The sequence below is a fragment of the Equus przewalskii genome, chromosome 17 (assembly GCF_037783145.1).
Source record: "Equus przewalskii isolate Varuska chromosome 17, EquPr2, whole genome shotgun sequence".
Taxonomy (NCBI): Eukaryota; Metazoa; Chordata; class Mammalia; order Perissodactyla; family Equidae; genus Equus; species Equus przewalskii.
In genome coordinates, this window is record NC_091847.1 from 75,370,712 (window position 1) to 75,393,508 (window position 22,797).

General features: G+C 43.0%; 1 protein-coding gene across 1 annotated transcript in view; it reads left to right on the forward strand.

The window, feature by feature from the left end:
- Window positions 1-1,654: 1,654 nt before the first annotated feature.
- The window catches only part of CASP10 (caspase 10), a 28,340-nt gene continuing 7,197 nt past the window's right edge, over window positions 1,655-22,797 (forward strand). The window contains 5 exon segments of the mRNA XM_008542212.2: window positions 1,655-1,849; window positions 3,143-3,496; window positions 4,720-4,813; window positions 11,922-12,057; window positions 16,903-17,012. Of these exon segments, the coding sequence (XP_008540434.2) occupies window positions 3,150-3,496; window positions 4,720-4,813; window positions 11,922-12,057; window positions 16,903-17,012 (687 nt within the window). The 5' untranslated portion in view covers window positions 1,655-1,849; window positions 3,143-3,149.

Consider the following 22,797-nt stretch of genomic DNA (forward strand, 5'->3'; position numbering starts at 1 on the left):
CTAGTCACTGTGTGACCTTAGACCAACTACTGATACTGAACCTGAAGTGAGTTCGCTCACCTGTTGCACAGCAAGCCAATCTCTGACACCGTGTGTGGTGGAAGAAAGTAGGAATTTTATTTTTGCACAGCGCTGAGCAAGGAGAGAGGGCAGCTAACGTTGAAATCCCAAGCTCCCCGAAAAGCTAAAAGGAAGCATTTTTATTTGGGGTTTTAGGTAGGGGAGGGGGACCATATGGCCTTGTTTGAGGGAGCTTTCCCACCAGCCTGTCTTTGGCCTTGAGACACTTGCAGAGAGGAGGGAGCTCGTGACCTTGCTGGTCAGCAGCTTTCCCACCAGCCTGGATCTCTTTGCAGGAAGGAGATAGTGAATCCAGGTGCTTGTCCTTGACATGTCTGTCTCCATGGAGGATAGTGGATTCTGGAGCCAGGAAGCCAGAGAGTAAGCAGGGAATGAGTGTTTTGGTTTTAACCCCATATATGCTGGGTTTAATGTAGCAAAACTGATATCAGGGTCGATATCACTATGACCTTTCTGTGTCTTAGTTTTCACAGCTTAAAAGAGGTGTCATAGTAAAAGTATTTATCTTAGAGACTTGGGATAATTCAATGGGTAAATCGTGCCTGGCACATGGTAGTTGTGAAATAAGTATTGTCTTTTTTAGGTATTGTTTAGTTAGGTATTGTGGGGTTTTTTGTTTTTTTGTAGTTTTCTTTTTTTTCCTGCAGAAGATTTGCCCTGAGTTAACATCTGTTGTCAGTATTCCTCTATTTTGTGTGTGAGTCACTGCCACAGCATGGCCACAAGTGGTGTAAGTCCACGCCCGGAAAACCAACCCAGGCTGCCAAAGAGGAGTGTGCTGAACTTAACCAGTAGGCCATGGGGGTGGCCCCCTAGGTATTGTTTTTATTATTAGAAATCATGTCTTCAAAGTCTCTTTCCTGTGCTGTGAGGGCAGACACATCATCAGTTTTGTCTACTGTTGATAGAGTTCCTGTCAAATATCTCCAAATGGCCTTATAGTTCCACTCCCCTTCCCTTTTGTTTTAATATGTAATTTCTTGTTTTCGTTTTTCTTCTTTTTTTCTTCTCCCCAAACCGCCGCCTAGTATGTAGTTGTATATTCCAGTTGTGAGTGCCTCTGGTTGTGCCATGTGGGACGCTGCCTTAGCATGGCCTGATGAGCGGTGCCATGTCCGTGCCCAGGGTCTGACCCAGTGAACCCTGGGCCGCTGAAGCAGAGCACGTGAACTTAACTACTGGCCACAGGGCCCGGCCCTCCCCCTCCCTTTTTTGCCTTTAAAATTTTTTTTGTTGATTTGCACATGGACTTATTTGAGAAAAGGTTAAGATGGCTGACCCCTATTTCATGAGCTTTTGGAGTTTTATTTTAAAGGTTAAGTGAGCTTGGGGCAGGAGATGCTTAGGAAAAATCAACGCTTTCCTTCCTGGCTCACTGAGGAGCGTAACAAATGGAAGGCTAGAGCGCCTGGTGCTTCCCGGAGTTCTGTGTAGGAGCCCCGGGCTTAACCCGGGAGCTCTCCACTGGGAAAGATGTGAATCTGCCTTTAGGAGACGCTGTTTGTCAGGGTTATCCTAACCCCAAGAAAGGGGAGGGGATAAGGCACAGGAGGCAGCGATGACATCAGCAGGAAGTTAATATCAAATTACTCAGACCTGAAAATCCCGTTTTTACTTGCAGAGCTAGCAACAAGTCTTGAGTTCTCTTCCCGCGCAAATGGGAGTTTCCTTGAGACTTGGAGCACCCAGAAGATTCTGATTTCTTGATTTTCAGGCAATTTCCCTGAGAAACGTTTCCCTCCAGAAGATCGTGGAATTTGATCCGAAGGTAGGTAATTAACACCTCTCCCCAGCCCGGACTCACAAGACAGCCTTCTCCTTGGCTTCAGGGCAGAGAAAGTTGCAAAAACTCTGGTCGGCAGTGGCACCGTTTCTGCCTGGATTGATTAGCGGCGCCAAGGAAAATGAACGTTTAAAAAGCCCCGGGAAGGCTCCAGCAGAGGCTCTTAGCCGCAGAAATATGCTAGTCCACAAACGGGCACGAAGTCTGGCAGACTCGCCCGAGTTAGAGATTAGAATCTTTAGGGAATTGCAAGGGAAATGTGCGATGCATGAGAAAAAGTATGTGTTTCCAAAAACCAATCATTTGGTTTCTACTGTCACCGGGCGGCAACCAGAAGGGAGACTCAGGGTGATGAGGTTGAAATGGCACTTTTTGGGTTTCTTTTTTCTAACAATAAAAGTAATATGTGTTTATTGCATAAAATTTGAGAAACTCAAACAGGATCCCAGAAGAAAATTTATATTATCTATGAATATACCACCTACACAGAACCACTCTTTGTTGTTGATGTTTTGTCTTTTCGCCATGTTCTCCTTCCTTTAGAAAGTAGTTTCTTGACTCTAAAGAACCAAGACTTGTATAGTGAATATATACCTCAAGTCATTATAGAATGAATAATATTACATTGAAAAATTTTATCAATTCATTGCTCCTCTAATTAGAATGAAATTGGGTGTAGAAAATAACATAGTTTATGAACTGGTCAGATGGAAATACCTACTTCGGGACTTTGTGACTTCCTACATTGATCCGAGCAATCCTTATCTAAAACCGTTTCTTTCTGGGGTCTAGGACTACGGCTTCTGTTTCTGTGAGGTAACAGCCTGCCCCGTTATGGTTAGCAGTGTTACCTTGTTGCCCTTGGGTTGGTAGACACTTCGGAAATATAAACCCCCAGATTGCTCTATTTCTAAAACGTAAGGCATAAATCTAAGTGCTATTTCTGCCGTTTGGTGGGAATGAATTAAGAACTCCAACTGGGAGAAATTGTGCTGTGTCACGCTCCCTTTTGACTAGCTCCCACGGGGGACATTTTGATTTGAGAGAAATCAGGTAAATTGAGTTCCATAAGCTCCAGACCTCCTAAAGGTTTAATTTACAAGTATTGGGGTTGAGTTTTCTGGGCTGTTGAAGTAACCTCACAGTAATTATTATTTTTCAGCTCTTCTGGGAAAGTCTAATGCCTGGAACAGAAGGGGCCTGAACCAGGGGAGGGTCTGTGAAGCTGGGGTGCTGTGTGTCCTTGTCTCTAACGCCCCAGCTGTCTGTCTCCCGCAGGCTGGCCATGACATCTCAAGGTCAAAACCTGAATTCCAGTTCGGATGATAACTGTACAATGGACTTTCGCCAGAAGCTTCTGTTTATTGATTCTCACCTGGGGGACCAAGACGTGGAACGCCTGAGGTTTCTCTGCCGAGATTGCGTCTCCCACAAGAAGCTGGAGAAGTCCAGCTCAGCCTTGGAAATTTTTAACCATCTCTTGGCAGAGGATCTGCTGAGGGAGGAAGACAGCTTCTTCCTGGCGGAACTCCTGTACATCATCAAGCAGAAGTCGCTGCTGTGCCACCTCTGCTACACCAAAGAGCAGGTGGAGAGCTTGCTGCCCGCCCGAAGGAGGGTCTCTCTGTTCAGGTGAGGGGGCTTCTGCGGTCCGGATAGGAGGGTTTTCCATTGAGTGTTCATTCAGGTCTTGAGCTTTGGAAGGAGGCTGGCATTAGGATCTTTTTCTTCTCTGCCTCCTTGGATGATGCAGTGATTCTAAAGCAGGAGTTCTCAGCTTTAGGTGCTAATGAGATGAGAGGGTTGGGAGATCAGCAGAGCTTCAAAACCCAGCTCTGGGCCTGGTGGCTTCCCTCTGTTTCGTTTCTTGCTGCCTGAGGCAGCCCACAGGGCTGCGGTCTCCTCCTTCCCGGCCTCCACGCTGCCAGACGGTCCTTCCTCCTGTGAGTCACTGCATGTCCACCCATATCCACCGACTTGAGAAGAGAGTCATGCATAATTGGAGGCAAATAAGTAAAATGAAAAAGGAGATGTGTCTCTGGGGCAGGGAGGGACGTCATTTATGCCATGTCCAGTTACATTTTGGGGCGAAATCCAGAGAAGGAAAATATAGGCATTTTGCCGAAGAGGTAAAATATAGGCATCAGGCCTATCATGGGTTGGACCTTAGACAACACTGTCTTAAATTGTCCACTGACTTAGTATCTACTGCATCAGAGAGGCTCACGGGGAGGAGGCTTCCTGTGTTATTTTATGGCCTGTGCGATGGGAGCCCTTCAGGCCGCAGTGCTCAAACTGGCTCTCAGAGCCTGAGCTACCTTTGGTCAGTGAGGGAATTCTGGAAATCAGCATCCCCACTCTGCTGGTTAAACACCTGAGGAATACTCTCTGGTGTGCAGAGGTGTTGGTGTATGATGAAATACTCCGTTTTTCTGGTTGCTGATTATGTGACTATCTAGAAGTTGGGGGGTTTCCTTCCTTTTCGACAGTGGACCTTATGTTGACTGGCACCAGGTTCTCTGACAAGGGCCTATAAAGTGAGCCTGAATTTCTAGAATGGAGTTGGGAGATGGGAGGGCATGCCAAAATCGTGTTTTACGCCTTCCTGGTGTGATGCAGAGCAGCACTGGACTTGGGGTCAGAAGGCCTGCCCTACTCTTGTGTTATCTTAATTTAACAGGACATGTCGAAGCTCAACGTTTTAGTTTTTGAATCTATAAAATGGGATTAACAGTTATCACTTTATCGGGTTGTGCTCATTCCAGTGAGAGAGAACGTTTGTGAAAGCACTCGATTTTCTGTGCCGTCCCCTGCAAGTGCGAGGCTTCATTTCTTTCTATGTGTGTATGTCCTAGAAACCTGCTCTATGAGCTGTCAGAAGGCATGGACTCAGACAACTTAAACAGCATGATGTTCCTTCTGAAGGATTCGATTCCGAAAACCCAGATGGTGAGTGGGTCATATAGAATGGCGTCTTTGTGAACGTTTAATCGGTGTTTGGGAAGATGCTGGAAAAGGTTTTAGGAGGGTTTAGACAGTATTTTACAATGGTTAGGAACATCGGCTTTGGTGTCGATGGGCCTGGGTTCTGTGACTACCTCCTCAGTGTGGGGCAAGGGATTAAATATTTCTGAGTGTCCACTTTCTCTTATGTCATTTTGTGGACAATCATACTACTTCCTCCCAGGACTGTTGGGAAGATTAGATGAAAGAATGGACACAAAGCATTAGTCCAGGGCCTGTATTTGGCACACAGTAGCCATGCAGTGAATGATTAAGTGATATGGGCATCCACTGTTTTACGATATAGAACTGTGCAGGCACAACAAGGAAACAGGGAGCTGGTGAATGACAGCAGAGTGAATTTGTTGTTCATCATCTACATTAGTTGGGTTCTGACGAAGCCATGCGCCCTTTTCAGTGGACTTGGCAGTGTCTCCCACGTGGGGCTTCTGTGAAAATCAAACAAGACAAATATTTGAGGATGTGCTTTGTAAAGGGCTGCAAGGTGCCTTGAGCTAATAGTACTGTTTTTAATATGAATACAATGCTATCTGCTGATATTCTTGCTATATTGGTCACATTTAAGGGCAAGAAAGTAGCTGCATGTCTCTCTTCCGGACCTTAAAACTTTACATTTTTTTCTTTTGATGCTAGCAACAGCTTGTGACATGCAAGTTAGTTAATTTGGGAAGGGGCCAATTTTCAAATTTTACCCTATAACGTTACTTTATAATATTCAACTGCTATTTTTATTTTTATTTTTATTTATTTTTTTTTTTTAAAGATTTTATTTTTTCCTTTTTCTCCCCAAAGCCCCCCCGGTACATAGTTGTGTATTCTTCGTTGTGGGTTCTTCTAGTTGTGGCATGTGGGACGCTGCCTCAGCGTGGTCTGATGAGCAGTGCCATGTCCGTGCCCAGGATTCGAACTAACGAAACACTGGGCCGCCTGCAGCGGAGCGCGCGAACTTAACCACTCGGCCACGGGGCCAGCCCCTCAACTGCTATTTTTATTAGTTTTAAGTTACATAATGTTTGATAACACACAAAAGATACATGTAACGTGTATGCAAGTTATGAAATGTAGCACTCAGTGAACAGCCGTGAATCCCCATCCAACGTGTGAACGAGAACATCGCCAACGCTGCTGAGCCTGCATGTGTGGATCCCATTCTTGTATCCCATTCTCCGCAGAGCAACTGATAGTATTGACAAATACCTTTTCTTTGAAAAGTCACTGAAGAGTGGGAAGCTATTTTACATATGCTAGGTCAAATGAGGACAATGTTAGTAATTCATTAAGCATGTTTCCTGGTGTAAGACCTGTAGACCTGAGCAAATTAATTCTCTGTTTTGGCCACAATCTTTCGGTCTTTTTTTTCCCTTTTCAGAGTCCTCAGGTATTTTAGCCTCTTGCATTCTTTGATTGGTCATCTCTTGAGGGTCCTTTCTCCCAAAGATTGGTTGTGAGTCCCTTGGGGATGGGGGCTGAGTCTTACACACCATTATAGCTCTAGAACCTTGCAGAGTCTGTTACAAAATGGTGCTCTAAATGAAAGCGTGAATGAATGGGATGATACAATTTTCCCCTTTCTCTTTCCTTCTGAGAAAACAGCCTGAACTTGTTCTGTTTATGTGACTTTGCATGAAAAACAGGGAGGATTAGCAGGATGAACTAAACCACCATGATGGGGAGGTGCAAAGATACACTTAACACATTCTCATAGTTGTTGCCCCTTGTCAGACTCTATTAATTTTCTGCCTTACATAGTCCCTAGAAGTTCTGATATCATCCTGGTTTTGTTTCTTATATTTTTCCTTTTTATCTTTTTACTCTTAAAAACAACAAAAAAATGCGAGTGCAGAAAATTACACAAAACAAACATACAGCTTATAAGGCTAATACCCTTGAAACCACCACCCAGATCAAGAACTTGAATTTTGCTAGCTGCTCCGGAAACCCCTCCACCTGCCCCCTCCCACCCCCGAGAAGTAACCACTGTCCTGGCTTTTATAGGAACCATGTTCTTAAGTTCTGTATGGTTTTCTCACTTACCTGTGCATATCTAGACCTCAATTTAGTCTTGATTGTTTTTTTCTTTTCTTTCTTTTAATCTATAGGTTAAACTCCCCTCCCCTCAACCCCTTTCTTTTTCTTCTCCTGTTGACAAACCCCAGGACAGTAGGCCCATAGAATTTCCCCCAGTCTAGGCTTTGCTTATGGCTTGTGCTTGGTGCAGTTCAGTGGGCTCCTCCGTCTTCTGTGTTTCCTGCAGATTGGCAGCTGGATTCAGAGGGTTTGTCAGACTCAGGCTACATCCTTTTGGCCAAACTAAAGCTGGTCTTGTGTTCTTTCATCAGGAGGTACACAAGGCCTGGTCTTCTCCCTTTTTTGATGTTAGCAACTGTTGATGTTGAACATTTTTATGTATTGATTCTTTGGGGGTTGCGAAATGGAGATATTAAAATTCTATCATTTTGGGGGCTGGCCCAGTGGCGCAGTGGTTAAGTGCACACGTTCCGCTTCGGCGGCCCGGGGTTCGCCGGTTCGGATCCCAGGTGGGGACATGGCACCACTTGGCAAGCCATGCTGTGGCAGGCATCCCACATATAAAGCAGAGGAAGATGGGCATGGATGTTAGCTCAGGGCCAGTCTTCCTCAACAAAAAGAGGAGGATTGGAGGCAGATGTTAACTCAGGGCTAGTCTTCCTCAAAAGAAAAAAGAAAGAAAGAAAAAAATTCTATCATTTTGTTTTCTCCACCTCTACTATTTGGTTACTCGATGATAGTTTATGTATGAATCCTTGATACCTTCTTCCATTTACCCAGTGTTCAAGACAGTTGACTGGTTTCCTGTCACTCTCTGAAAGTGACCCATTATAAAAAATATATAAATTTGGACTCATGGATTTAAACCTATTTGATGGGTTTCAATCCATTGCAGTTATTATCTTTATTGAAGTTCAAATTGTCCCGTTTTTGCACAGGGGTAGCCTCTTCAAGTTGGTTCCTGAGTCATTTTGACGTTACCCTCACAGCCTTGGATAGCTTCCTTGGTATGACAAGATGTCTCAGGTTCATCTTGTACATTTTCTGCCCAGACCTAGAAGCCATCATTTTTCCTGGTTTCTTTTTATGAGAAATGTTATTTCAAGACTACAGAGTAGATGCTGGAGATGATCATTGTTTTTGGGTTGATGATTGCTTCTAGGTTTTTTTCAAAGGATAGTGCTAGGAAATGTGTACTTGTGTGTGTGTCTATTTTTTTAGTTTGTTTTAATATAAAATAATTCATGAATTTATACCACTATTTTCAAGTCAAATTCATGGTTTTAATTAATCTCTTCTATATTATATCTGTATCTTCTTTTTCCCATCCTGGGAATCCTGGTTCTCGTGTCATAGCAGATGATAGAATTAAATACATGATGATTTCTTTTATCCCACATTATACATACAACACTCCCAGAATATCAGTATTAATACTTCTACCACCAATATGATTATTCACAACAGTTGAGATGTTTATTTTGTGTGTGCTGTACCCATTCTCTCCCCATTTGTTTTTAGGGTTGAAATATATCTACATTGTCAGAGTATATAGCTACTATATACTACACTCTCTCTCTTTTAAAATATTTATTTGTTTTATTCTTACAGTCTCTCTGTTTTAATCCTCATTTAGTCCTCTTTATACAAGTAAATATATATGCATGTGTGTATATATATATATTACATATATATGTATATAATAAAATGTGTGTGTATATATGTTATACACATGTAAGTGTAATGTATATATACACACACATATATCCTAAGGGTCCATGAAGTTCTTGGAGAATCAAAAAGCCAGGAGGTTTGGTTTTAGAGAATATCTTTTCCATGTGCTTGTGTTTGTGTTGGTCCGAAGTGGTTACCCAGTCAAGTGACAGCATTTTACCTTACGTGCAAAATTTCTCAACATTCGAGGAGATTCCTAAAGCTTGAAAAGCTCTCCAGTTATTCTGACAATACTCTCTCCCAACTTTGGGCATGCTTTCACAGTTGTCCAGTCTCGGGGTTTATCAATAAAATGAGACCACTTTCTGTGGCTGCACCTCTCCATCCGTCAGGGTGGAAGCCTTTACCCCCTGCGATGGGGTGGCGGATGCCGAGCAGGGTATTTGTTAAAGGAGTCCGTGGTTTCCTGCTCAGAAATGCTGGGGAATGTACTTCTCCCTCTGCTGTTTCCACGGGACCTGGAACTCTGCTTCAAGGTGGGTGTGGCTGCAGAAATATGTTTATGGTCAGGACCATTCGAAACACTTCTCTCCCTGCTAAATTAGCTTTCGGATCATCGAAGGCCCATGCTCAAGTGGCCAAATGATTTTATGTTTTTCTCACTTGGTGCAACAGTAAAAGAAGTCACTGTGTTTAGTTGTGGCATAGAACTGTGGAATTACCTGGTCAAATTCTGGAAAACTGCACTCCCTTCTTGGATTCCAAATGATCTCTGCTTCATTCCGAAGGAGATCTAATTCTTCCCGTCAGAATTGTGGCTGAGTTATCACCTCAGGTAATCCAGAGTGATGTCTACTGGACTTTGCGATCAGGCCAGCCTTCTGAAGTGTGTAAAGGACGATCTCTAAGCACCCTGCATGCGTTTCCGTGCCAGGGCTTAGTGAGGCTGCCTTAACTGCAATTGCAATCCCAAAAGGTTTTATCACAGAAATAAATTCTTTACCAGCCAGTGGAGGAGAGCCTGAACCCTCCTCAGCCGGAAAGGAAGGGTTCTAACTTCACGTGGTTTCTCTAAAGGGACAATGATGACTGCCGTGGCGAGTTCTAGGTTTCCTGTTTGATAGCTTTCATACAAACTTACAGCAGCGTAGCCGCCTTCACACTTATGGACAGACCTAAACAACCGTCAGGAAATCTGTTCTCAGAACCTTGATGCAAAGGAAACCACACCCAAATCGACTAGCTTTGGAGCAAAGAAGCAGAGCAAAAGAGCTTTCAGACTCCTCCTGCCGATATCTGCCAGGGTGGTGTTCTTAAACTCAAGCAGCGTATACGCTCTGTTTAAATCGTGTGTTACTCAGCATCTAATAAACTTCCTATGAAGTATAATGGATTTCCATCCTCGCTTCCAGAATCATGTCTTAGCTCCTCTTCTTCCTCCTGGTAGGTGGCTGTCAAGATAGGAGTTTCTGTTTTGAGGTTCAGAGAGCTCATTTGCATATAACCTATTACTATGTTTGCATACAACCTTGTGGGGGTTAAATGCAAGCATAGTTGAAGCTACCTCCTTTGCCAGCTGGTCAGCTTCGGATGAGTCATCCCTCACCCCCTCCTGCCTTCTACTTTGTTCCCTGGCCGAGTCGGTGTACGGCAGCTGCAGCTGGGGGCACACATGTTTCTTTGCCTTTTTGGTTCTCCTAGCTGTCTCTGGAATTTCCTGAAAATTTATAATCTCTTTTGATTAGATGAGGACAGAAATCAGTTAAGGCTTTGTAACTCTGGCCTTTCCTTTGGTTGTTAGCATTCTGAGTGCCTTGTTTGGAGACACACACACACACACACACTCTCTCTCTCTCTCTCTCATCATTCCTTTCTCATCCTTGTATTACTGCGCTCTCTTCCTCCTTCCCTTTACTGCCAAACTTCTTGAAAGAATAGTCTACACACACACACCTTCCACCAACTCTACCCTTAGTCACGTTCTAGTGCATTCCAATATGGCTTCAGCCTCCATCACTCCAGTGAAACTATTCTTGCTGAAGCCACCATGAATTTCCTCATAACCAGATTTTTAGTTTCTCATCGTTTTTCCTATATGATTTTCTTTGCTCGGGATGTCCTTTTCTCTGTTGGCAGTGAAGGCCTAGTCATCCCCTGAGACACCATTCAAATATCACCTGCCATGTGCAGCTTGTGAGAACCCTGCTCTGTGGAATAGACAAATGATGAATCAATGAGCACTGTCAACATTTGAACTCACCTCTGCATCTTCCTTCATTTCTTCACCCACTTCCAGTGGATCTCTGAACTTGCCAAATTATACTTCGGAAATGTCTCTCAGATCCAGTGCCGCCTCTGCATTTCCACCACTAGCTTTAGACCAGGTCTAGTTGATTTCTTCGCCAGAGTATTTAATCTTCCTGCCAATATTTTCTCTCTAATGCACTCCTCCTTTAACATATCCCCAAAACTTCTATTTAAAAACAGATCTGTTCATGTCACTGTTCTCCTTAAAAATTACTACTGGCATCTTGATCCATGGACCACTTGCCCAGGCTCCTCACGGTGTGCCCGCACAGCCTGATACCAGCCTTCTGCTCCAGCCGTGACCCAGCTTTCACTCGTAGCTTGTACTCAGGCCTATTTCTCACTCTTCCAGAACACACTGTCCGTTTTCAGCTGTTTAGCATCCCTGGTGGCTTCTCTCCGGTCCCCATGCTGCCCATCTGGCTGGTTCTGTGTGCAGTTAGATGCTGTTCCGATATCCACTTTCTGATTAGCTACTCTTTTCTATTTGTACATAGTTTTTATAACCAGATTAATACATTGATTGAGAAGCCTTTATCACTGAAAAGATTATGGTGCCTTCCACCCCATATGTAATTCAGTATTAAAATAATACTAGCCAATTTGCAATCTTTCCCGAGAGTACTTAAGAATTTTTGTCTTTTAAAATAGCAAATATAAAATTCTTTTAAAACATTCTCCCCTCACTTCTTTGGTGCCCCTATTTGGCTGCTTCCCTAATCCGTTATATCATTTATAGCTGTGAGTTAGAGGCAGCATAGCTCAGTGGTCAATAAAACTGCCAGAGTTCAAATACAAGCTCTGCTACTTATTGGCTCTGTGGCCTCGGACAAGTTACTGAACCTCTCTGTGCCTCCGTTATTTCATCTTTAAAATGGAGATTATGATAGTATCTACCTCAGTGGGGACAGACACACTCACTACCTTATTCATCACTGCAAAGCCCGGTGCCATGCATGGAATGTTGAACGAGCGAAGGGATAATCGTAGGCGTGGAAACGTGACTCCATTGATTCTCTTGCAGACTTCTCTAAGTCTCCTGGCACACCTGGAGAAACAAGCTCGAATAGATGAAGACAATCTGACGTTGCTGGAGATGCTCTGCAAAAACGTCGTGCCTAACCTTATGAGGAAGATAGAGAAATACAAAAGAGAGAAAGGTAACGAGCTTATGCTTGCTGGCTTGCACCAGACCATGGGACTTCTTAAACCAGTTGGCCATGCACAATGTCACTCATCACTCGGAGAGTATTCTCTTTCCCCATTGGTTCCCGCCACACACATTGACTGAACGCATACTGTGCAGGAGGCACAGTTAGAAGTTGGAGATACCGCAGGTTGCAGACCAAGGCTCCTGCCCTCTGGAAGCTCACATTCCAGCAGCGGAAAGCTGTTTTAGACAAATGTCTTCTTCTGATTCTTATTTGGGAGTGAGAGTACTGTAGGGGAAATCGTTTTGAAGGAGATAACGTAAAAATGAAGGCGGCAGAATGGCCTGGAGGGTAAGAGTGGGGTCTTAGAGTCAGGTGGCCAGGACTTCCTTCCTTAGCCCTTTAGGTCCCACTTTCCCCATCTGCAAAGTGGGGATAGCAGCAGTACCCATCTCGTGGGTTCTTTGAGGATAGAATGAATGAGGTAATTCCTACAAAATGCGGGTCTGGCACAGAGTAAGCATTCAATACGTGTTGCTGGCAATGTGTTTTTTAGAGAAAAAAGTCATGAAAACTTTCATATCCTCATAAACGACTATCAGAGAAGAATTTTATTTTCTTTGTTTTTTTTTTGAGTCTTTCTTATAAAGGTGGTACTGCTGTGGCATTACATAGAGGTAGTAGTGCTGTGGAATTACACAGAGGTAGTGGTGCTGTGGAATACACAGAGGTAGTAGTGCTGTGGAATTACACAGAGGTAGTGGTGCTGTGGAATTACACAGAGGTAGTGGTGCTGTGGAATACACAGAGGTAGTACTGCTGTGGAATTACACAGAGGTAGTGGTGCTGTGGAATACACAGAGGTAGTACTGCTGTGGAATTACACAGAGGTAGTAGTGCTGTGGAATACACAGAAGTAGTGGTGCTGTGGAATTACACAGAGGTAGTGGTGCTGTGGAATACACAGAGGTAGTGGTGCTGTGGAATTACACAGAGGTAGTGGTGCTGTGGAATACACAGAGGTAGTGGTGCTGTGGAATTACACAGAGGTAGTACTGCTGTGGCATTACATAGAGGTAGTAGTGCTGTGGAATTACACAGAGGTAGTGGTGCTGTGGAATACACAGAGGTAGTAGTGCTGTGGAATTACACAGAGGTAGTGGTGCTGTGGAATACACAGAGGTAGTGGTGCTGTGGAATTACACAGAGGTAGTAGTGCTGTGGAATACACAGAGGTAGTGGTGCTGTGGAATTACACAGAGGTAGTGATGCTGTGGAATACACAGAGGTAGTGGTGCTGTGGAATTACACAGAGGTAGTGGTGCTGTGGAATACACAGAGGTAGTGGTGCTGTGGAATTACACAGAGGTAGTAGTGCTGTGGAATTACATAGAGGTAGTACTGCTGTGGTATTATATAGAGGTGGTAACACAGGGCAGAAAGTAAACCTGACTGCCTCCCTTTCTGTCAATATGCTAAATATTTGTGCTTTTTCTGAGTCCATTTCTCTGCTGTTAAACAAGAGCTATAAATAAAAACTCATGAGGGGCCAGCCTGGTAGCACAGCGGTTAAGTGCGCACGTTCTGCTTCGGTGGCCCGGGGTTTGCCAGTTCGGATCCTGGGGGCGGACATGGCACCACTTGGCACGCCATGCTGTGGTAGGCGTCCCACATATAAAGTAGAGGAAGATGGGCACACATGTTAGCTCAGAGCCGGTCTTCCTCAGCAAAAAGAGGAGGATTGATAGCAGATGTTAGCTCAGAGCTAATCTTCCTTAAAAAAAAAACAACTCATGAGTATTTTCATGAAGCTTTTATGCCACACCCATATTTTAATTCAGGGAGTCAATCTAGTGTGCAAACTTCTCTGGCTGAAAACGAAACTAACCAAAAGGGAACTTCTCTCTAAGAATTCTATTAACACACAGAACGAGTTGAGGAACAAAATGTACTGTAGTTAAATTGGTAAAATTTCCCACAATAAGGAAAGCAATAAATAAATGCATAATTTAAGTAAAAGTTATGAAGAATAAATATAGTTCTTCTAACTAACAAGTTATCGAGTGAGAAATAAAAAGCAGGAAGTTGATGTTGAAAGTACATTGTTCGGAGTTCAAGTGAGAGCATTCCCAATGAGATTTTTTTCTGATAACGTTGCCATTTCCTGTAATGCAGCACAGCGCACAAAGAGAACACAGGGCAAGTGATCAGAGTGTTGTGGTTATTTGAACTCTGGAGAAGGTACTCTAGTTTTTATGTAGTAAATGCTCCAGTGAGTGTCGAGGACTGAGCTTTGTGTCAGAAGAAGAATTCTAATTTTGATTTTTATTTTCTACAACCTACCTGCTCTGTGATCTCTTTTGGGTGTTGAAGGAAAATACTCTTGTTTTCCTCTACTACTATCTCACCAACCCTTCGGGAACACTTCTGACTCCAGATGTGTGGGTTTTTCTGTACCGAGAAATTCACCAATTCTCTGTGGACACCACCTGGGCACCCTAGGATTTAATTCCTCTCTGACACTAACTAAAGTTAGCACAGACTCTAACTAAATAAGCTTAAGGGCTCAGTTCCCCAAGATTGCCCCCTACTTCAGACGCCAGTCGTAAGTAGTGGGTCCCCAGATTACCCACAGCTTCTGTGTGACTTGGCTACAAACTAGGGGTTCCCACGATCCCCTCCTCAAGTTCGATAATTTGTTAGAATGGCTAACAGAACTCAGGGGAACAATTTACTTACTAGATTATTGGTTTATTATAAAAAGACACAACTCAGGAACAGCCACATGAAGGAGATGCACGGGGCAAAGTTTGAGGGAAGGAGCAAAGAGCTTCCATGCCCTCTCTGAGTGCACCACCCTCCCAGCACCTCCATGTGTTCACCAGCCTGGACACTCTGCGAACCCCTTCAGTTAGGCTTTTTATGGAGGCTTTGCATGCAGCCATGATTGATTAAATCATTGGTCGTTATAATTCATTCAACCTCTAGTTCCTCTCCCCTTCCCAGGGGTTTTGGGGTGGGGCTGAAAGCTCCAACCCTCTGATCACATGGTTGATTCCGCTGACAACCAGCCCCCATCCTGAGGCTATCCAGGAGCCCCCAGCCACCAGTCATCATTAGCATACAAAAGACACTTATCACTTCAGAGGTTCCAAGGGCTTTAGGAACTGTATGCCAGGAAAGGGGGCAGAAATCAAATATATATTTATTATTATATTATAGGTGTTATCGATGCAGATAATCCATCACCAATCTATAAATCAAAATTGGGCTGAGTTTATTATGAGCCAGATCTGAGGACCATACAGCCAAGGACAGTACTTTCACGGAGGAGTGGAGTACTCCCAAGAAGCGGGCTGTGCGGAGTGGTTATGGAGCGTCAAAGAGCATGTGTCACATATGAATGGAACCTCCCTTCTCTGACAGTCATGAGATTGCCTAGCTGGCACAGTGATTCACACAGCAGTTGATGAATACAGCAGGTAGCAGGTCTGTGGTCTGAGCTGGGTGGTCACAGCAGGTCAGCAATCAGTTCCTAGCCTAGGGAGAGATGCATGTCCTTAAGGAAATGCCCATGTGGGGGAAGTTGCATCTTTCTTTACCTTAAAGGTCATTGTTCTTTTCCTTGGGACATAGTAAATACTTAAAGCAGATGTACGATGCATGCTCATGGCCATGCGAGCCCTTTTCGGAAAAACAAGGTCAGGCCAAATTAGTTTTACACCAAATGGCTTCCTCATATTCCCCAATATATCCTATTGCTTGCCATTTATTTATCAGTGTCAACTAATATTTTAATCTTGATCGGGTCTACAGTCCTAAGAGTTTGGCCTAATTCTGCCATTCAGCGTGAAGGACTGTAGGACTGAGAAGATAAGTGGGTATGCAGATTTTAGACTTTTCTGTAGATGATCCAAAGACAAATGTTTTGTATCTGATGAGGACACAAGCTCTGTTGAAGGACCACCTGGGTCACTTTCCGAGTTTTCTGCTCAGCCTTGGTGTTTGCTTTAGTATTTTAAATTTATTATGAAAAATAATGTACAATAATTACAATAAAATTAAATAAAAATTCAAATAATGAAAACAATACAGACTGTAGAAGATAGAAGTCTCTTCTCCTTCCTCCGCTGCCAGCCCATTCCCCAGAGTTAACCACTGTCGGGAGTATATTTCTGCAGCCCTTTCTATATAGAGACAATTGTGTGTGCATGTGTGCGTGTAGATAGATAGATTAGTATATATTTAACTAAGATCACGCTAATCGTATTCTGTAACTTGCTTTATTCTCACCTAAAACATCTGATATTTTCTCATGTTTATAATACAGATATAGCTCATTCTTATTGATGGTTCCACAGAAATACTTTTTATTACATAACATATATATTTAATCACCTCCTTTGAATGGTTTTTCTTTTTCTTCCTTTCCTTCTTTCTCTTCCTTCCCTCCTTTTTTCTTTTTCTTTTTGCTGTTATAATCTGAGTTCTGGTTTTATTTCTTGAGATAATGCGTTTGTAATCTCTACTTGGCAATTATCTGACAGTTGATCACTGTAAGTTCTAAAATAGTGTTTAATAAATATATAGTAATTTTAAGGAACTAGTAAAATTATAAAAATAATAAAAACAATAAGAAATTAAATATAATAATACAAGGAATAAAATGGAATAATAAATAAAAATAAGTTATAAATTCACGTTTTTTCTGGGTATATATGTAGATCCCTTTAAGCGAACGGCACTACAAATCCACAGGTCCCTGTACAGTGATTTCGTTCGATGTTCGGTTATCTTGGATTGCTATTAGTCAGATTGTGATTTTCGTCTTCCTATCTGTGATTCTATTTCCAGCCGCCCAGGTGGTGACAGCTCCCGTAGACAAGGAAACTGAGTCATTGCATCATGGAGAGGAAGAGCTGTTTTCCCGTTCGGACATTAAAAAGTTTTCCAGAGCCTTACCGGTAGGTTCATTGGTGTGTCAGGAAATGTTTAACTACCAGCTCCACTCTCTACCCTCAACCCCCCCAAAAAAGAAAGAAGGAGAGAGAGAGAGACAGAGAGTCGCCCTGATTTGTAGCGTTTGATGCAAATATTGCCACCATGGCTGATTTCAAGTTACCAACATGACATCAGCTGGATTGCAGAATTTCTGAAAATCTAACAGCTAGCTCTCATTAGCTGGTCTGAGCTGACTCCAGCACACCATTGGGTTGCTTTGAAATGGCTCTCTCTTATCTGTGGGATTCGATTGGACCAGCTCTGTGAACAGTCACACAGGGCTGGCCCATGCTTTTTTAATGCTCAACTGTCACTGTTTTGAAATCCTTAAAACTGTATGAATGAGGAACCTCACATTTTTGTTTTGCACTGGGCCCCACAAATTATGTAGCCTGTCTTTCCCTGTGGTGCCCAGCAATGGAAGGGTGGGTTGAGGGGCAAACACTGGGATAATTTGTGATCTCTTCCTCATAACATGGTCATGATCCTTGGGAGACCGTCAACATTCTTCTCTGAGACTTATGTTTCTTCCCAGCAGCCTTGGGAAGTTCTATTGGCTCGACTTTGGTATTTTTTTTTTAATTGAGGTAAAATACAAATACGTAAAATTTACCATCTCAACCTTTTTTTTTGCTGAGGAAGATTTGCCTTGAGCTAACATCCATTGCCGATCTCCCTCTTTTTCTGCTTGAGGAAGATTGGCCCTGAGCTAACATCTGTGCTAATCTTCCTCTATTTTGTGTGTGGGGCACTGCTACAGCATGGCTGATGAGTGGTATAGGTCCATATCTGGGATCCAAACCCACAAACCCGGGCCACCAAAGCAGAATATGCCAAAGTTTGACCACTATGCCATGGGGCTGGCCCCTTAACCATTTTGAAGTGTATAGTTCAGTACTGCTAAGTATGTTCGTATTGTTATACAACCAACCCCCAGAACTCTCTTTATCCTGCAAAACTGAAATTCTATCCATTAAACAATAACTTCCCATCCCCCTTCCTCTAGCCCTGGAAACCACTATTCTTTCTGTCTTTATGAATTTGACTACTATAGGTACCTCATATAAGTGGAATCATGCAATATTTGTCTCTTTTTTTTAATCCTTGAAACTTATTTTTTATTTACTTCATTTTTTAAATTGAGAAATAACTGATACGTAACATTATATTACTTTCAGATGTACAACATAATGATTGATATTTATAGTATTTGTCTTTGTGACTGACTTATTTCACTTATGTAATGTCCTCAAGGTTCATCCATGTCAGAATTTTCTTCCTTTTTAAGGCTAAATAATATTCCATTGTGTTTTTATACCACATTTTGTTTATTCATTTATCTGTCAGTGAACACTTGGTTGCTTCCACCTTTTGGCTATTGTGAGTAATACTGCTATGAAGATGAGTGTACAAATATTTCTTTGAGACCCTACTTTCAATTCATTTGGGTATATACCCAGAAGCTGGTTCATATAGTAATTCTGCATTTCATTTTTTGAGGAACCAGCATACTGTTTTCCATAGCAGCTGCATCATTTTGCATTTCTACCAACAATGCACAGGCATTCCAGTTTCTCCACATTCTCACCAACACTTGATATTTCCTTTCTTTTTAATAGTAGTCATTCCTGTTTTTTTTTTTTTAGTAGAGGAAGATTAGCCCTGAGCTAACATCCATGCCAATCTTCCCTTATTTTGTATGTGGAATGCCACGACAGCATGGGTTAATGAGCAGTGTGTGGGTCCACAACCAGAATCCAAACCCATGAACCCTGGGCCACGAAAGCAGATTGTGCAAACGTAACCAGTATGCCACTGGTCCACCCTGATAGTAGTCATCCTAATGGGTATGAGGTAGCATCTCATTGTAGTTTTGGTTTGCATTTCCCTAATGATTAGTTGTGTTGAGCATCTTTTCATCTGCTTATTGGCTGTCTGTGTATCTTCTTTGGAGAAATGTCTATTAGAGTCCTTTGCCCATTTTTCAATTGGGTTGTTTGTGGAATTGGGTTGTTTGTTGTGGTTGTTTTTATTTTTTATTCTCAAAAAATTCTTTTATAGCTTCTTTACTACTTTCATGGTACATATTTTTACAGTTAGAATTTTTTATTTTTAAATTTGGAAATAATTTCAATCTTACAGAAAAGTCGAAAAATGCAAATAATACAAAGAACACTGTGTGCTGTTCGCCAGGTTCACCTACCTGTTGCTCTTTCACCTGACTTGCTGAATTCTTCGCATGCTCTGTCTTTGTCTATCTATCTGTATACACACACACATGATTTTTTCCTGAACTTTTTGAGAATAACTTGCATACCTCATGGCTCTTTACCCTTAAATACTTCAGTGTGTATTTTCTAAGAATGAGGATATTCTTTCACAGAATTACAGAACATTTAGAAATGCCAGTAAAGTTAAATTAATACAATACTTCATCAGGTTGAAGGTCCATATTTCAATTTTGTCTGTTGACTCAATAATATTCTTTATAGCATTTTTTTCCCCTCCAGAACATAATTCATCTAAGATCATATGTTGTATTTAGGACACTTTTGAAGAATACAGTCACCACCAGCACCCCCACCTTTTATTTAAAAAAAATAGAGTTTTCCTTATTTTTGGTGTGTATGGTGTTGCCTCATGATTAGATTCAAGCTATATATTCTGGCCAGAATATTACATTAATGATATTGTATCTTTCTCAGGGTGTCACATCTGGAGAAACATGTTGTTCATCTGCCCCCAATCGTGATGCTGATTTTGATTATTTAGTCCAGATGTTGTCTGATTTCTTCACTATATAGTTAATCTTTCATAGTTACTGTTTTTTCCCTTGCTACTAAGAAGCAAGTGGTGGGGAGACATTTTTAAGACCATGCAAATGTCCTCCTCCTCATTAATGAGCATCCATTGACTATTGTTGTGTGATTCAATATTTACTATGTTTGTTGAAAAGCAGTGATGTTCAAACTCTAGTGTTCACTCCATATTTTAAGTCAGCATTCTAGCATAAGCAAGAGCCTTCCTTTCTCCCCTGGGAGGTTTTTTTGCCCACTAAACTTAATTCCTCCCCCCACCCACTTTTTCAAGTAGATTTGTGCTCAGAGACTGACATGCATGTAGCACACACACGCAGGACTTGGCTCTTTGCCTCTTGGAAATTCACGAGTTTCTAAGGGGTGGAGCTCAGCCTTGGCGTCTGGAATGTGGCTGTTTTGCTGACATTGGATGATCATGGCCATGATACATAAAGATGAGGGCTACTTGTGGTGGCCGGGATTGCAGGAGGCTATTGGGGGTCAGCACCTCACGTTACACATGTCCTCATAGCCTCTCAGGGTTGGAAGTTGTCGTAAAATTATCTGGGCAGCTCTGCTCTCCATGAAGTGATGGAAAAAGTAAAAGTAAATCACCTCATGTTTCATATGCACCCGAGAGGCTTTGTTATATAAAAGAGCACTGCCAACAATTGGATTTAATGAGAAGAAACTCTCTGTATTTCAAGCAACATCCCTGATTTGTTTAAAAGCTAAATCAATATTTTTTAGTGTGGCATAGGATTTTCTTAAAGAGGCATGCCTCTTGATTGAGGAGCCTTAACAGCAGCTTCTTTTTAAGGCCTTACTGGACCCCTATTGAAAACAGCTGAAAGAAGACTGAGTGTGGCCAGGCAGTGGGTCATTCATTCATTCACTTCCATCTGACACAGAGACTTGAGGGCTGTCAGTACAGGATGCAACATCTGTTACCCAACCAGGCTCCTTCTGCACGCTGCACGATATGCCAATCACCGAGATGAGTTTGCAGCAGAGAAAGGCTTTATTCACAAGCAGCCAAGCGAGGACATGGGAGAACAAGTCTCAAATCTGCCCCCATGAAAATGGGTATTAGGGATATTTATGGGATAGAGAGGCAAGGTGGTCTGAAGTGTGGGGATAGATGATTGGAGGTAAGGAAAAGTGAGGTAATTAATGATCTGTGCAAGCATAGTCAAGCTTCATGGCTCTTCATAGGACACATGTTCACCAAATGGTGGCATTAGCATAATCTAAGGGTGGAGGTTTCGGGCCCCCTGACGTCAAAGGGTCACCTATCGGTGATCCTTGCAGGCCCAGTTGATGAGTTGGTGGTCTTCACCGACCTGAACTGGACAAGGAGTTGACTGTCAGTTCCTGAAAAACTCAAGCATCCGTTACCATGGTGACCCAAGCATCAGAGATGTCATCTATAGGGTGGGTTTTAGTGGTGCCTTATCTAACTACTTCTGCAAACAAACTACCCGCTGAGTGTAGTTAAAACAAGTTGGCCCCCAGTTTCACATGCCCAGAGGAAGAGAGCCAGGCAGACCTTAAAGCTTATTCCTGGTCCCTGTTCTGGCTGATTTTATCAGCACAGGGAGGAGACAAATCCAGGACACCTGGGGCCTGGAGGTGCTGGCAGAGCCCGCTGCATCTGTGATGCCCTTATTTCCAGGAAAATTTGCTCAAATGCTTTCAAAACCAACTAGAAAACTCAGAAAACAGCCTGCCTGGCTCTTGAATGTCGCTAGGAAGGGTTCTAGGATTCTGTAAGAAGGGAAATGTGCCTTGTGAGAAGAAAGGCAGGAAGTCTTTTGGAAAGTGAAACTAAACTTCCTGTGCGTTGGTTCCCTCAGGGCCGGGAATCTGGTATCATGCAGCTTCCATCTGGCTGGAAGATGAGGCACCCTCTGCAGCCAGAAGCCTGGTGGGCTCTAGCAGGGAGGCATCCCCCAGGACTAGGGGGTGGTCACCCCAGACAGGTCTCCTGGCCCTGCCCACCACACAGCTGGTGCAGGGTCAGCGCCTCCCCAGAACACCTTGATCACACCCCCTTTGGGGCTTTCTGCTGCAGGCTAGGGGCTGGGAGTGATGGCAGTGGGGTGGATGGGGAAGATGACGCAGAAAAGAAGAGGGCCCTAGACTATGTGTCAACTTTGTACTTAATTATTTACAACATTTGTGTAGCCCCAAAGTAAGAACCATAACTCAAGGACTCAGAGAAGTCTGCAGTGTGTTCCTGCCCCTCTTCCCCTCTCCTACGAGAACCACTTTATTAGTTTTTTAATTTATCCTATCGTTACTTTGGGAAAAAAAACCCTCATCTCTCCCTTTCATTATAAAAGAGGTAGCACCCTAAAATACTAACCATCACCTCACTTCCTTCGGGTAACAGTGTCTCCCGCGGAGTGTACTGAGATTGTCTTCTGCATCCTACGCACTGTGGGGATGCACCACAGATCTTTCAACCAGTCCTTACTTGTAGGCGTGAGGGTTATTTCCAGTTGTTAGTTATTCCAAATAATGCTGCAATAAATGAATATTCCTGTGCATGTGTCAAATCATATTTTTGCCACGATGTCTTCGTGAACCTTCCTGTTCGGAAGGAGGGAGTTGATTCTCTTATCACCTGTGAGGGACCTTTTCTGTGACTGGGGATTAGGTGTCTATCCTTCTCTGCATCCAGTCTGGATTTTCAGCCCTCATCCTAACTGTGTAAATTTCCTGCATTTCCCGTTTCCTGAACAGGAGAGGTGCTGGCCGATGAGCCTGTAGGAGAAATGGCGGGTGTTTCTCGTACGCTTTTTATGGCTTGGATCAGTGTGGCAGGAACAGATATACTTGATACATACCAAGCAGTTCGAGGGGTCTTGGGAGAAGGTTTACAAATTAGTGGAGAATTCACTTCTGATCTGAGTGCAGGGTGAGTCACTGACTGTGTGGATTATAC